Source organism: Crocodylus siamensis, chromosome 11 (assembly GCF_052110815.1).
Source record: "Crocodylus siamensis isolate JL-2025a chromosome 11, ASM5211081v1, whole genome shotgun sequence".
Lineage (NCBI taxonomy): Eukaryota > Metazoa > Chordata > Crocodylia > Crocodylidae > Crocodylus > Crocodylus siamensis.
Window position 1 is genome coordinate 13,809,494 of NC_143405.1, and position 16,290 is coordinate 13,825,783.

The 16,290-nt window shown below is 42.7% G+C and overlaps 1 protein-coding gene across 3 annotated transcripts in view; it reads right to left on the reverse strand.

The window, feature by feature from the left end:
* The window catches only part of PAPPA (pappalysin 1), a 238,127-nt gene that overhangs the window by 127,714 nt on the left and 94,123 nt on the right, over positions 1–16,290 (reverse strand). For all 3 annotated transcript variants that reach the window (XR_016438474.1, XM_090021909.1, XM_090021910.1), the window contains exon 7: positions 11,519–12,026. Coding sequence is in view for 2 of the 3 variants with exons in the window: in XM_090021909.1 (XP_089878035.1) it covers positions 11,519–12,026 (508 nt within the window). In the remaining variant the exon portion in view is untranslated. The remainder of the gene's footprint in view (positions 1–11,518; positions 12,027–16,290) is intronic.

Genomic DNA, 16,290 nt, shown 5'->3' on the forward strand with positions numbered 1-16,290 from the left:
TTTTTCCCTCAATCAAGCAAAGAAAAGTCATTTGTTATTCCTGGGAGATTTCTGCTGCTTCTTATTTAGAACCCAAAATAAGAAGAACATCAAAAAGGAAACATCAGAGAGATATAATTAACCATGAGATAATGCACAACACAACTCACCACAGCTCTGAGACGGGTTTACCTGCAATAAATCCTTTAGCCCAGTGAGACAATTCTCGCCTGACCTTCACACTTTCCTGCAGCTTCAAACCTTACTACTACTAATAGGTCACCAGTTCAAATTCAGTCCTGGCTAGTAGGAATCAGAACTCGTGGCAGAGGTGATATCTTTTATTAGACCAACTAGATTTTTGCAACAAAAAAAATAAATAAAACATCATTGCAAGTTTTCAGGCACAAGCACCCCTCTTCAGGCATAGGAGAAGAGATTAGGGATTGAACTGTATGGCATTCTAATGATATCTTTCTGGAGGTAAGACATGAGTAGAGAACACACATTCCTGTTTTTATGGACCTTTGGGCCACTTGTTGGCCTTTCTCTTTATGTCACTCTGTTGGTACCTGGATGATGAAAATCCAGCTTGACAGGCCTCTTGAAGACTCTCCCTGAACACAACTACTACTGGGTGGCTTACAGTTGGCATACAGACTCAACACTATCTCTGCTAGCTCCTGGAGCTGGACACACTTCTGAGGAAAAAGCTGGTTTGGCCAGAGTGCTACTGCATCCCAGTGTTTCTGAGCTGTTGGTTCCACTTCCTTGAACCTTAATCCTGATGCTTCTCTGTCAAACCCAGGGCCAAAAAAGTCTCTAATCTGCCCCAAGTTCAGAAAGCCACAAACGTGTACACCTACATTTGCCTCCCCTTCCCCCACACTAGATTTAGTACAGCTCAACTAGAACAGACAACGTGAAGCTTCATGTTTTGTGAAGTGCCATGTCTAGCTGTGGTGTTATGCAAGTAACCACAGCAGCTGATCTTTGCAAATCCTATCACCACGGCTGGCACAAAAAGGCTAGCTGGCACGGCCGGCACAAAAAGGCTAGCTTGCACAAATTGGAGGCTGAAGGGAGAAAATGCCACTGAGTGGGTAGGGAAATAGGTGTTTTACTTCTGTAGGGCTGGCCTATACTACTATAGCACAGGGGAGCAGGGAAGGAGTTTGCAATATCTACTACGTGTGTGAGCATGTGTGCATGTGTGTGCATGTATGGAGATTGAAATATTTTGTGTGTGCGCATGCATGCACGTGCATGTGTGTGACAGGGGTGGTTAAGAAACAGGTTTCATTCTCTTGTAAAGATTATCTGGCACCTTGAAATAGCACTAATTTAATTTATGAAAGAAAGACAGGAAGATTTGCATCAGATTGTGGCTGCCAGCTGTCAAGTCATATCAGCTAAAAGAAGATGCATATTCCCAAACAGCAGCAAAAATAGTCTGTAACATTTAATTTCAAGCTCTTTGAAAAAAGGGACCTGCTGCATCTCTTCCGTAATGTGACCAGCGAACATTTGGTAATAAGAACAACCACGTCAACATTCAATTGTGATATATATATGAAGGAAGCAGAGAGTAAGGAAAGTTAAAGAGCATAATAGACAGAAACAAGTGGATTTTTCTTTCTGGTTCCTCTCCCCTGAATACTTGGGGTGTGCTCTGTGTGAATGAGTAGGGGTACATACTCGTTTCTGACACACGTAAATGGATGTAGTCATTCTCACAGCCTCCCTGCCCAGGTGCGGCCTCAGATTCTGAGATGAAAGTCAGAATTGAGGATACATTGTTTGGAGAAAAGGAAGCATTTTCCCCAGGGTAAGCCTGCAATGTTCCCACTGGGTGGAGAAGCTGCCGTCCTACAGAGCACTGAGCATCTGTTACAGTCAGGTGGGCCAAAGACCAATTTCCTGTCATTGAAAGTGAAGGTGCAGGGCAGGTAGTTCCATCTTCTAGATTTCTCCTTGGGAAACTTCCAGTTTCATTAAACAAAAACAGGGCAATCAATACAGGTCATAGCAGGAAGGCTCTAGAGATGCTACCAACAGTAATGATACATTTTGAGAGGTGGTAGGTGAACTATTCCAACTGAGGTTGCTGTCCAGGCCAACCCTGACCTGGACTTCAAGGGAGGTAAGAGCTGACACCAGCAGTCTCAGATCCTGTATTTTTGCCTAAACAGATTGCAAGAAGCTCCTCAGCTCTCAGAAAGTGTAAAGTTTCTAGAGGTTTTCATAAAAAAGACAAAGCGGGGCGGGAAAGCAGTCGTCACTGTACCTAGTCTGGTTAGGAATTTGGCTGAGGTCAGAGAAAAACAACTGATATGTTTATACAACAAGACAAGGAACCTGGGCAACAACATGGAAAAACTAGAACTTCTGCACATGGCATGAAACCAGGTAATACAGGGGGAAGGAACAGAGACACAGAAGAACAGCACTCATGACCGAATTACAGGTACTGAAGAGTGTGTGCTGTTCAAGAAAGGTAAAAAGAAAAGAAAAGGTGGTGAGATAGGGTCATAATACAGCAGAGTATTGAAAAAATTACAAGAAACAGTGTGGATAAAACTGAATTCAAGTCACTCTGGGGAAGACCTCTGAAAGGGATTCTACTACGATAGTCTGCGACAGACCCCCGGGGACAGATCTGAATACAGAGTTGTCCTTTATATCCAAGAGATAAATGCTACCAGGAAGTGTGAGATGGTAGGAGCCTTTAATTTTCCAGCTATCAAGTGTGTAACAAATCATTCTAATAACGACAAGCAAGATATTCATGGGTGTGATGCCTTCTTCCTTCCTTTATTTATTTACTTGTTTTACCAAGTAGTCGTGTAACCAAAAAAAATGACTTTATTTTGGGCTTTTTTTTTTTTTTTGGTAAACAGAAAAAGAAAGTTGTAGAAAACAATTGCAAGTGGTTCAATTTAAGTGAAAAGAAAAGATAAACAAAAATAGGCTTGTAACTAAAGTTTTCCATGTCAAAAGGCTAAAGCTTGAGAAACTGAAGGAAATAATTATCAAGATAATATGGGCCAAAGAGTTTAAAGACTCATGTGGAAGAAACATGACATTTCTTTAAACTGAAGGTGCCAACGCTGTCTGTGACCTGCATCCCAAGCAAAGGGAAAACCTGTTAGGGAAGGACTCCAGACCTAACTGAATGAATAACCAACTCAGGATATTAGCAGTAAGCAATGAGCTTACAAATAATAGGGAAAAAATCAGCTTAGAAATCTGTCTTGGAGGTCAGAAAGTGTAGTGATAAAAGTGAAAATTGCAAAAACTAAGATGAGTTAAGACTTTGCAAAGGAAATTAAAAACAAATAATAATAATAAAAAAAAAGGGTTTCTGCTACACAAATACAAAGAGAACAAGGAAAGAAGGAGGAAGCTGCTATGCAGTGGGTATGGGGTCGAGATTAAAGATAATATAGTTATGACCAAAAGCTAAATGAATGTTTTCCTCAGTTTTCAGTGAGGATAATGTAGACAAAGCAAGGGATGCCTAATGGGAATGAAAGTATAGAAATGTAAATCATCACAACTGAGATGGAAGGAAAATTCAAACTGCTTTATGAGCTCAAACTTGGGGAAGCAGATAACCTCTATCCCAGAGCACTGAAAGAACTGGCACTGAAAAATAATCTGGTAGCAAGGACTTTTTAAGAAAGCTCTCCAGGCATACTCTATCACCTCTACTTGGACAACAGTAAATGCAGTACCTATATTAAAGAAAGTGGAAGTAGGAGGTGAGTCAGTAGTCTCACTTTAATAGTATGCAAGGTTTTTTTGGTTTTGGGGTTTCTTTTTTAAAACAAATTTAGAGAGGAATTAAAGGCATAGGGCACATCCAGAAGAGCACGCGCATGCAGTTTGAGGCACTGCAAACCTGCTGCAGAAGTAGATGGAAAATTGGACAAAATATAACGTGCGTTTTTCAAACATACAGAACATCATCGAGAAGGAACTGATTATGAGACCTGGATTAGCAGAAATGGGATAAAAAGTGTAAAGTTATTCACTGAGGGTAGGGGCTAAAAGCAGAATTTCTGCTATAAAGTGAGAACTCATCACTTGTAAGAGAGCAGAAGTGAAATGCCTGAATATAATATAGGAGAACCACAAGCTGCCAATATGATGTGCCTATGACAAAGGCAGATGCAACCCTAGAATGCATCAGTAGGGAATAATATAATTGTCCAAAACACTAGTAGGACTTCACCTAGAATACTCTGTGACATTTTGGCCGTACCTGCCCAAGAAAAAAACAGATGGGAGAATGCAGAAAAGGGCTATGCATAAATCATGGCAGTCATAATCATGGTAATTAGGGCCACCATAACAGAGGAAACTCAGCAGTTTGTAGCAATTGTAGCAAAGTCCACAAAATCTTTTGGTCTTGATGATTAAGCTTTTTTGGACAAACTGGGTTCTTCTGAAAATTCCTGATTAGTTCTAGTGATGACCGCTTCTTGCTAAGCTTTACGAGCCACATCCTCAGCTGGCGTATATCTGCAAAGTGGCACTGAAGTCAATACAGCTGCGTAAGCTTATACAAGATGGGTATCCTCAGCACTCAGAAATGACATAAACACTCTCAAAGCACTTGTGAATAGTTCTGTGTGTGTAAAATGCTTTGTGAATGCATCTCTCATGCCTTATGTACACCCAAATATTCCTGGCATATCAAAAGGTTCTTGGCACCGCAGGGGAGGGAAAGGAGGAAGATAACCTACATTTCAGAGCCTGGCATGGGAAAAACATCCACCTGGTGATCTGTATTATGTTTGGGTAAAAATATGGTGTTACTTATCTCCATGACAGATGGATCTAGCAATTCAACTCAGATGCTTTAGATCATATGTTCTGATCTGGTAAAAGTTAAGAAAATAGAGAAATAGCTCTTTGAATAGTTATGAAGGAAGGAATGCCATAATAAGGACAGATGTAGGTATGGACTTTAGAAGGGGCTTACATTCAATAGAGACTTACACTCTCACATCAGCACTGTGGTATTCATACTTCTTTTTTAATCTCTGTACAGATGTGGCCTGTTCCAGAGACCATGAAAGTAAATGGGAGTCTTTCCACTGACTTGCAGAGGCTTTGGATCATACTTACTCAGTGATGTTTATTTTGTAGCTATATCTAATGTAAGTACCCATCATGAATAACCTCTCCTGATTTTTCATCATACCTCTTGCATGTACAAATAGTTCATACAAACAAATTTCAGTCTACAAGTTGTTTACAAACTGCATCCATTATTCATATTTGTGGTATATGACTGGTCACCTTTCTGCTCTCACACAAATGAAGACAACCCATGGTGTATCAGAGGTATGCATTTCCAAAACAAATAAGAATCAGGGATAAACTTCATGAAACTTTTGGGGGGGTTTACAACGATTTCTTCTAAATGAGACCTGATGGGTATGAATATACTTACAAATAGTGGTGTTAATAATGTATAAACTTCAGTAGCTCCTAGACACTTCAATAAGATTATAGACTGCCTATAATAAATTACAGCCCTTACCAAAAAAATTTATGAACCCAGAAATAATGGTGCACCAAAATAACCACTTTCACCTGCCAGAATATTTGAGAGTAACTTTTGGTATTAGCCCAGTAGTCCTATTTGTTACTGGGTATGTCTACATACGCAATTACTTTGAAGCAATAAACTCCGGTACATATCATGTCAGAGTTTATTGTTCTCATTTGAACATATGCCTGGGACTGCAACATGTTGAGCTGGGTTAGAGCATACCTGGCTGTCAGAGGGTCTGGGGGGGTTCAGCCTGCCAGCCCAGGGCTACTCCGACCTGACTCAATATGCTGTAGAGGGGGTGGCTGGGGCACAAGAGTGCTCCAGCGCAGGGTTAGCCAGCAGACAGCCCCCTCACTGAAGTACCCTTGTGCCCCGGTCATCCCTATCAGCGTCTACATGTGTGTTGCTGTGCACTAAAACACTAGGCAGCAGGGTAGCTGGGCCTGGCAGGGTGCTGTGAAATATGCTGTGATTCTTGCTGGGGTCGTTTGACCCCAGTACTCTTTCCTGCCATGGCAGGGGGTTGGACTAGATGATCTGCTCAGGTCCCTTCCGACCCTAGAAACTATGAAACTATGAAGTTGTCTCCTGACCAGAAGCAGGGTAGCTCGGTCCACACAGTGCTTCAAACTGTTTAATTTACATTGCTCAGTGACAGAGCCAATTAAATCGTCCCTGCGCTAACAGACCAGCCTGGAGTCATACAGGCTCTGCTCCACTGATTCCAGCTTAGGAGGCAGCCAGAGCAGTGCAGCAGGCTTGAGAGTGCTTCTGAGTGATATTCATCCCATCAGAGAGGGTACAAGTGCCTCTAAATGAAGACCTTATGCTGGAACCTGCACACTGGGATGGATTTCTCTTAAGGATGCCATTTCAGCTAATAAGATTTTTTTGGAATAGCAGCAACATTCATGCTGCAAAAGAGACTAAGGTTGCTCTTTTCTAGCATACTTGCAGGTATGCTACGAAGCCCGTGGAAGAATACTTGGAAAAAACCTCAGCAATTCCAACAGCCCTTCAAGCTAGCCTCAGGGTATGCCTACACTGTGATTGCAGCTTGTGTACATACCCAAGAGTGCTTTGAACTAGCTAGTTTTGATTTTAATAGCAGTGGGCTGCTGTGGTAATAGGATCTGATACCGAGTACTCAGCTCAAGGTCTAAGGTAGACTCGGTGAAGTCCATACTGCTGCTACTAGTAGCTAGCTAGTGTCTAGATAGCCATAAAAATAAAAACCTAAAACACCTTCACATTTTCTTGGCAAAAGAAAGGAAATGTTTAGGACTGACAAGTCCAGGCTTGTCAGTCTGCAGTTAGGATGAATAGTATTTCTCTTACTCAAGTTATTTCTGTGATGTGTGTTGTGGTATGTTTCCTCCAAGCTTTTTTTTCTTTTGGAGGGGGAAGAGGTGGGGGGTGGGGGGGCGGGGGCACTTCTTGACATTTTCAAGCTATTGAGTCCTTAATAACAGCTTTGATGAGACTTCCACCTGAGTAAGATTTGAAGGGAAACTCATTATGGCAGATTTCAAGTACTGGCTAAACGGAAATGGGGTTCAAATACATTTGGCAATAATATCCAGATAGCTAAGAGGGCCTAGAATACAACGTAATGTATGAGAAACACTACGCTGTCAATACAAAAATATTTCTTTTTTGGAAAATCAAGAAGTGGATGGTACCGGAGGCAGGAAGGAGATTCTACAAAGGTTTCACTTAAAAACCTTCAGCCTCCAGTCAGGTTCTCTCCCTAGTGTTATTTTACTTTTATACCAGTACAGCTCCACTGAAACCAGTGAAGCTTACCCATGTAAAAATGGTAGAGCATTGTGAAGTATCGTGCCTATGAATCAGTTTATTTTTTTGCTACTGCACACAAAACACACTACAGACACATGTGCTTTCAAGCTGAATTTGCTCTGACAATTTAAGGAGAATAAAAGAATGGAAAGGCCCATACCCCCACTGCCCCCACTATACATACCCCTGTAGCCAACTGCAATCTAGCCTCACATTTGTATAGAAACCCTCACTGATTAATGACTGGTAAAATAGCAAACTAACGTGTTTAATGAATAAACTGTGAGGTATCTAATCACATAGCTGACACCTCTGCTCTGCAGCACAAATGGTTGCCCTGTCACCTGTTTATCTGATATCATATCGATACACAGAAGAGAGGCATCCAGGTTTCTCGGAGCCCAGTGGAAAGCCCGATTGCAGGGGTGGCCAAGCTGTGGCACGTGTGCCCCAAGTAACACAGGCAGTCTCTGAGCACTGGTAGACTGAGAAGGGGACAGGTAGCACAGGGCAGATAGGACAGGGAGAAGAAATCAGAACAGCAGAACGGGCAGGGGACAGAGATCAGAATAGCACCTGGGCAGGGTGCAACGTTTACCTGGTGGCACGTCTGCCCCCCAAAATTGGGCCACACTGCCCTATTGGATCTCTTGTAAAGTAACATGAGTATTTTACTTTGCTATTTCTGGATAGGCTCTGATTTTCCTTCTTAGAAATCCAAGTAAGTGGCATTGATTTCAATGGGAATTACTCATGCCGTGTGACAGGAGGACATGGCTACCAGAATTTTAGTGGTTATAGGAATTTACTGGGAAAATACAATCCAGCTGTGGATTCCTCAGCTACATATAGGTTTTTTCGGGGTGCCAGCACACACAGTAAAGCCCTGGTACAAATTATAAGTTGGAACAAACCACTTCTGCCTGTGCAGAAGCTGTCTGCACGCTGCCCACTGCTACCAATGCACAGGAAGATCTGTTACAATTTCTCTTCTCCGTTCTTCTCCATTGTTTGCTCGTAATCAGACCACATTTTGTGGGAAAAAAAAAAAAAAAGGAAAAAAACCAAAACAAACAACCCCCCCAACAACAAATAAAGACAGCTCCAGTGATCAGAAAAGATGATTCCTTTCTTACTGGCTATCTAACCATTTCTCTGACATCCTCCAGAAACCAGCCTGTCCCCAGGTTTCTATATTTAATACTCCTCTCCAAAAATCTCAATGGGCTTTTCGCAATAATGAGCACTGAGGCAGTGATTTTGTTGCAGCCATCACCAGAGTACTGGATTGCAAGAGGGTTAAAGGGAATTCAGGTTAACTGTTTCAGCCATCCCTAGAGATCAGCCAGAATGAAAACTCCAGATCTGAACCCTCTGAACTTTGGATCTGGATGTGAACTGAGATCTGAACTTTGCAGGCAAGTCCCCTCCCCTTGCTAGTTATTCCTTGGGGGGTAAAGAGCTCGGCGTTCTTAAACTCAGCTGAAGTGAATGAGTTTTGCCTGGTTTCCCCAAAACCTCTAAGGAAGAAGAGGTTACTTGGACCTTAGCCCTGTCCTTTTGAAATGTTCACTGAGCTCAGCAAATCTGAGCCGAGAGCTGGGATTCAAATTCAACTTGAGAGCAGACAGGTTTGGCATTGTTACGTGTTTCTTAACACAAGGTTTGCACTGCTCTAGTTATTCCTTCCCTCCTGTAAGAGCACCCGATGCTGACTAGGCAAGGGCTATCCGTTAAAGCTGTCTCTCCTCTCAGCGTAAGGAAAGTGTTCCCTCTCACCAACATGAAGGAGGTATGAAAAATTAATTTTCTCCAGGTGTGGCACCGATGAAAGGAAATGATACTGCCTGCAGATAGCAGAGCTTTGTTAGGGGGAAGAAAGAAAAGGAAGATCAAGGTCAGAGGCGGCAGGAGGTGTGCAACTTCCTTCGCAATAAGCTTTATATGAAACGGGTCACTTCATTCAATACCAGAAATGTTCCAAAACATGAGTAAAGGATAACTGAGCTGGGATTTATGGAAAGGTAATGGGGCTGTTATATCAGGTGGTAAAGAGCTCCTGTCTTACAGAGTGAAACAAACAGGCAGAAGAGAAAAAGCTCCAGCTGAGAGAGGCTTCAAAGTGATGGTCTGTGTCCACATGTGTGTAGAAATATATCCTGACGCCCCTTCCACAGATGCTGAGATGAGTGAGCACAAGGAGACCTCCATTTCCTGCTTAGGGAGTACAAGACCTGGGTCTTACCGGGGACAGACAGAAAGCTAGTCTCACACACACCCTTACAGTTTGGTTAAAAACTAGAATCAAACTGAAAATAAAAGATCCTGCGCTAGGTACCCAAGTGTGTCCATGACATTGTACTGTCAGCTCAGATATCTATATTGCCTCCATAGCTGTAGCATCCAAGCCATTATAGCATGTCTCCACACATCGATGAAGCAGAAAAGTGCTACCATGCCATTTTACCTAAATGCCAGCTAAAATTGTTATTAATAATACCCTAACCACCAAGCAATATGCTGGTTTGAAATGGGACTTCCCATTCCACCACTCTTGTACAGCTGGCCTGCTCGAAGGGAGCCTGACTCTGAAGTCTGGAGACCCATAGCTCATGAAAACAACCTTCCTATCTAAGGTCCAGTTAAGAGGACTGTCAGCGAGAGGTCTGTACTGTATTCAAAACAAAAGTACAGAGGAACAGGACTCCAAATTCACAGGTTTTTAAATATTTTTTTTCACATTTCATTATGAACTCAAAATTGGGCCCATTTCTGTGGGAACTTGTGCTAAGGTATGCATATTTTGCAGGCAAGCCAGTCCCATTTTCCAGTGAGAAGGGGCCAGTTTTCAGGAAAAGATGCTTTCACAGCAAAACCATGGGAAAAGTCATAATTTCCCAGGTTTCCAATATGCGAATAGTACTTCTACTTTAAGCGCCAGTAATTGTTGCAAATTAACACTCTAGTTTAGGAATGTATTTAAGCAGATGCTTAACTTTCAGCACTTGAGTAGTTCCAATGATATCCATGGAGTTTTGTTTTTAATGATAAATTGTTAATTAAGCTGAATTTGTGTGAGCAGAGAGACAATTTGCATTCTCCGAGTTGCAGAATTGGACTATCAAAGGGCAGTTTCCTACAATTACTAGATTGTTTAGAAGACTATAATGATGCACTCTTCCTTGATATCAGACAAAGTAATTAGATCATCTCTTCTAAATTAGCATGCATTTTTCTCAGCAGGTTAATTCCTTTTATCTGGTACTCATTTTCCAAAGAGCTTCATGGCGTTCCTGGGGAACAGTGAATAATTTCTAAGGAGTTATTTATTCAAGAGATGTTGCTCCTTTTCTGTTTATACAATGCCTGTGAACACACCATGGATTCTCTGAAGTTATCAGGGAAAAGCAAGATTTGTGATTTGCGATGGAATATTGGACCAAAATTTGGACTTATTAAAATTGCTTTTTAAAATGTTGTTTAACACCATGTTCGGCTGGAAGTGGTCATGAAAGTTGCAAGGTGATGTTTATAAACCCTCATTACAAGAGCATAACTCTTCACTTATGGTGAAATTCTCCCTTACTTTCTACAGATCAGTGCAAGGCACGCGGACCATGCATGTCCCCTTGAAGACTACAAGCATTTGTGCTAATAAAATGTGATTGAGAAAAGTGAATATAAAGAAAGGAATGAGACCGTGGCTAAAATAAATTCATTAATAAATCTAAAGATGCATCTGCACTCTTGCTTTTCAGCATTCCTTCAACTCTACATGCTTGTATAAATGCCCCTGCTAGAGCACTGAAAATAAACTCTACCACACATTTCTTTCAAAATGTATTATCCCAAGTGAATGTCATCACATTTTTCTCAGAGCCTTCTATTGGGGTATCTCTAGAACCTCAAAAAGGCCAGAGGTGCAGAAGTAAGCAAATTATCTCAATGCTTTGCATCTGCTGACCTAGGCGGCAAGTCTGAAGATGTAAATCTGTTCCATGGGTTTGTGGCATAATTCCATATGTAAGCTACAAGTGTGGCCTCTGTTGGTGATATTCTGATCGTTTAAGTATGTAAGAAACTCATCTTAACATGAAACATAACATCGTAAAGAGAGAACTCTATTTTTTCCAAACCATTTTGTCTACTCCTCCATCTAGTTGTACTTACATGTCCACAAATCTCCTGTTGAGGTTTGAGATGATGAATGGAGAGCCGGTCGGGAAAGGAGGGTCCCGGATCACCTTATATTGGATGGGTTTGCAGTCTGCACACAATAGGCTCTGAGGGATGGAGCTCAGCATAGCTGCATCAATCTCTAGATGCTCATCCAAAGTGTAGATCTGGATGCCATGCACTTCCTCACCCACCTGCCTGGCATCCAACTTGATAGTCAGGGGTATGTCACAGAAGACATTTTGAGGCCCCAGAGAGATGTTCTTCCCACTGGTGGTGAGCAGCTTGATGTCATTCACTGCTCCGCTCGAGTCCCAGTCTGAGGAGACAAATGTCACCCAGATAGTGAGGGACTCTGGAATCAGAGGATAGTGGAACTCCAGCTGCAGGTAGCAGCCCTGAGGCTCAGGACAGGCTGGTGGCACCGTGTGCTGACTGACTGCCGAGTTGGGACTCCAAGTCCGGACACTGGATTTACAAGGTTGCTCTACGTCAGGATGACCTGAAAGAAAAGAATAGCAAAGAAAAAAAGATAGAGAGAAGGGAAGTTAGAGAACATGGGCCAGCACTGACTACAGGACAAACTGTGAATTCAGATGGCAGGGAGAAAAGATACCGGGATGGAGGGAAAGTTGAGAGAGAAGGACCTAGGACTGCACACTGTATTTCTGAAGGAGCTGAAAATAGTCTGCTCAACCTGGCAGTGCAGGATTGTTTCCTACTGCGCAAACAAGCCAGGTTCATCAGTGTATTTTGGCCACGTGAAAGAGCCATAAACCCAGTCGAAAGGGCCAGCTGAACCAGGTTTTTGGTACCCTTGCATCAACAGAGCAGCACAAAGCAGCTGAAGCATGCCAAATAAGCTGGCCTCATATTTTTTCATTTCTGTTGCTTCATCCAATTGCAACTGAAAGAGTTTCTATCCCTTTCCCTTGGGTAGCTATTTGACAGTAGACTCAAACTGCCTGATAGCTAGTCGCAGCTCTCCTTACTTTAATCTCACCCCATTACTTCTAGTCCTGTTCTCTCGCTCAGAAAGATTTCCTTTCTCTGTGTAGAAACTAAGGAAAGAAGAAAGAACATCGGATGTTTCTGAAAGGCAGATTCATCATGAGGTAGTTAGGGTGCCATATACAATAGGGCTCTTTGGGTGAAAATCATTCCTGTGCAGAGGGCCCATACAAGGTTAATGCCATCTTGTGTAAGCCCTATTTTTTGGACACAAGTAGAGTACAGACCTTGTGCTGGCTCTATGGACTCATTGTGATGAAACAAATAGGACTTGTATTTTTAAATTTCTCACGATTGGCTTTGTTCAGCTACACAGGAGGTATTACTAAAAGCTAATGAAAACCACAATGCTTGCTGGGCTCCCAAATACTATGGTAACATTACAATCTGGCATAAAGTCATGTACTGAAAGATCCAGAGAGGTCAGATGGGTGGAACAGTCGGTAACAGAATCCAGTGCTAGCTATAAATTCCCTCTTCCTTCCCAAATAACCACATGGAAAGGGAGCAAGCAGGACAGGGAAAAGACAAAGCCGAGGAAAGGAGGAAGGGAAAGAAAAGAAAAGAAAAGAAGTGAAGGAACAGAGAAAGAGGGAGCAAGAGCGTACAGCCAGATGTAGCAGAGAAAGGAAGCAAGGTAAACAAAGCATTGGGCAAACACGAGCAAGGGAAGAAATGAATCCTAATTTAAAGACAAAAGGCTATGCATGAAGTCTATTTTCATTGCCTGCAGGCTACTGAAGTGTTAAAACTGTGCTTTATTTTCCTGAAGATGGGCAATTTTAGGACTCTTCTGGACACGCAGGGGGAGCCTGGTTACAGAATGCTTTGCCTGCATCTAGTACAGTCCTTTTGGAGGTCCAAAACATAGCACCCTGCGCCTCTTTACCCTTCACATGATTGTATGTATCCTTTTGCTCTTTCATACATACTACTACATAGCAAGAATGCCACAAAACTCAGGCAGTGACAGAGACATAAGCTCAAACAGCAGTGACATCTTTTGAAGGAAGTCAGGGCCCTGTTTCACACGCTGTACTTTTTTTTTTCCCCTGGGAGATTTACAAGTATTCAATGTTTAATCAATCTGAGTAGCCAATGCACCATCCAGCTTACATTATCTCACAACAGTAGTTGCTGTGTGTGCCTGCAGGTGGCCAGGCCCTACAGTTACTTTGTCATGGACACGCATACAGCTCCCAACAGCAGCACAAAGATGGATTTTTTAACCCTCAACTCTCAAGGCAATTTAGAAAGACTGGTAAGCATTACACTTGCCATCTGGTTAAAGGAGAAACAGGGGTGCTGGAGGGCAACTCACTTTGCCCACAGTGGGATTTGAGAGTGTTTGGCTCCTCTGAAAAGCAGGTTCAATTTGGCCCCTCTTTCAAAAATACTGGTCTAATGCCACCACGTTTGCAAGGTCAGCATCAGAAGCAGTGTTTCCGGTTTCAAAACCCAGAGCCCCTTTTACTGGATGACACTTTCTCCCATTCACTCTCCCTCCTTCCTTCCCCCTAGTTTTTAAATCCCCTATAATGCTGCCACACACACTCCTTTTTGAACAAAAGAGGCACATCCTGAAAAAGGATGCAAGTTGCGCTTGTATGGACTGCCAGCTCTACGTCTATTTAACACTTAAGTTGTCAGTGGCCTTCAGCGGTGCAGAGACTTTGTGCTGGTCCTTTGCACACGGCTGGGTTTCATTCAAACTGCAGGGCATTTAATACAGTACATTAATCCCTATTAAGTAACAGTAGTTCTGATGGACAACATTGTATACTTGACTATAGCCTTGCGTAGTTTGAAAGCTTAAGCCAAAATATCACTGTTAAAGCTCTAAAAAATCCCTTTCTGATTATGGGCAGTCACTGTTCAATGGGCTTAGATAAGGAATTTGCATGTCATTAGAGAAGAGGAGCAGAACTGTATTTCACATGCCTTCCAAATTTTAGAGTGGGGTAAATGCTGTAAAAGGAAAAAAATATATATTTGTTTGCACGGTAAGCGCATTTGCTTCAGGTGTGTTTGTGTTCAGCTCCTGCAAATACTCTGGAACATGACAAGACTGGCAGGAAGTATCAAAGAAACATCCGATTCTACTCAAGCATTGCAGAAAGCACACGAAGAGTGAATTTCAGATTTGCTTGTATGAATAACGATGACAAGTCCTGACTGTAAATTATGCTTTTTTTACCCAGGGCAAAGGAACCTCCTATGTAACTTCTGTATCCAATCGAGACGACTCCAATTTCAAATATGGAACAGGCTGCTCTTGAGCCAAGTATTAGCCACTGCCAGAGCATAAACTAGTGGTCTGATAAGTCCATGGAATAAAGGCAAAACTATAGTTAGAGCAGGGGTGGATCCAGAGGGGATACGATGGCACGGTCACGTTCTCTTTTAGTCATGCCACCTGTGAGCTGTCCATCCAGGTCTGGCTGAAACTGCTGATTACATGTATCTCGAGCCTGGAGGGTATGCACTACCACCACTGCTCATCCCCTGCCCCCCTTGCTGCTCAACTGAGTGGGAAGGAGGAGGCAGGGGAAGGGCAAACGGCAGCAACGTTCACTCCCTGGACTCAGGAGCCACTTGGAAGTGGGAGTCCAGCCAGACCCCTCCTTGATTAGCTGATGCAAAGCTCTAGCAGGACCCTATGCCGACTGGGCAGTGAGCTCACTGCATATGCATGGCACAGCCAAAAGTTGGGGAGCTGCACCAGGTGTCTCCTGTTCTTGTATCGGCTGCTGGGTTAGTCAATACAGCGCAGGAAGCCACAACACACACGCACGATGGGCTTGAGTCCACACAGTATAGTTAGCTATAGCTATTACTCAGGTTTGAGCATTAACCTCCCTGTCACAAATACCTGTGACTCAAGTTTTGAAGTACTTTTGTTTATTCACCTGGAGTTGAGAGTAACAGCCCAGGCTGGAACTGCCCACTCTGTAGTGAGGATGTAAGCTAAATCATTAAAGCATGGATAGTCCACCAATGCCACCTCACAACTGTCCCAAAATAAAAAGCTTCTCCCACAGCTAATAAACTGACTGGAGTGCCTCAGTGTAAAGGACCAAGGCATACTACCCTTATATACACGGTGAGTGAAGAAACAGTGAGGATGCAACAACAGAAGCAGGGCTCTGCAGAACAGGTATTCACATCCAGCCTAGGTTAACCCTGGTTCTTTGACTTGGCTGTCACCTGGGTTAGCTGTGCAGTGTAGGTGTAGCTAAGAGCTCCTGCGGTTTAAAAATGCACCCATTCAATTAGTAGAAGGCTTTGAGGCAGGTGAGAGGTGTAGCTGCCTGGTAAGAAGCTGGATGAGGACTTTGACTATTTTCCACAAGTGTTATCTCAAATGTTAATGTTAGCTCATTTTGGCTATGCTTGTGGCTCTTTTGTGTTTGCTTTCTATGAATGTTCAAGGAATGGAGATTTACTCAAATGCTTGTGAACGTGAACTTTAATAAGATTGCATTCAGGGGGTCTTACAGACAGGCAATTTAAAAAGCCAGACAATTACCTAACTGGACTATTTGTAACTAGGACTAAGTACACAAACACAGTTCCTGAATGTTAGAATGGCAGAGAATTACAGAGCAAAAACACCACACATGTGGTATATCTTATATATGCTTGGGGAGAGAAATTATTAACATAGTAGCTGGACTGTGTTCCCAAAACCCTTTACTAGAGCTAGAGCACAGCAGCAATTGAATGAGACAGATAAGGATCTGACTGCATCCTTC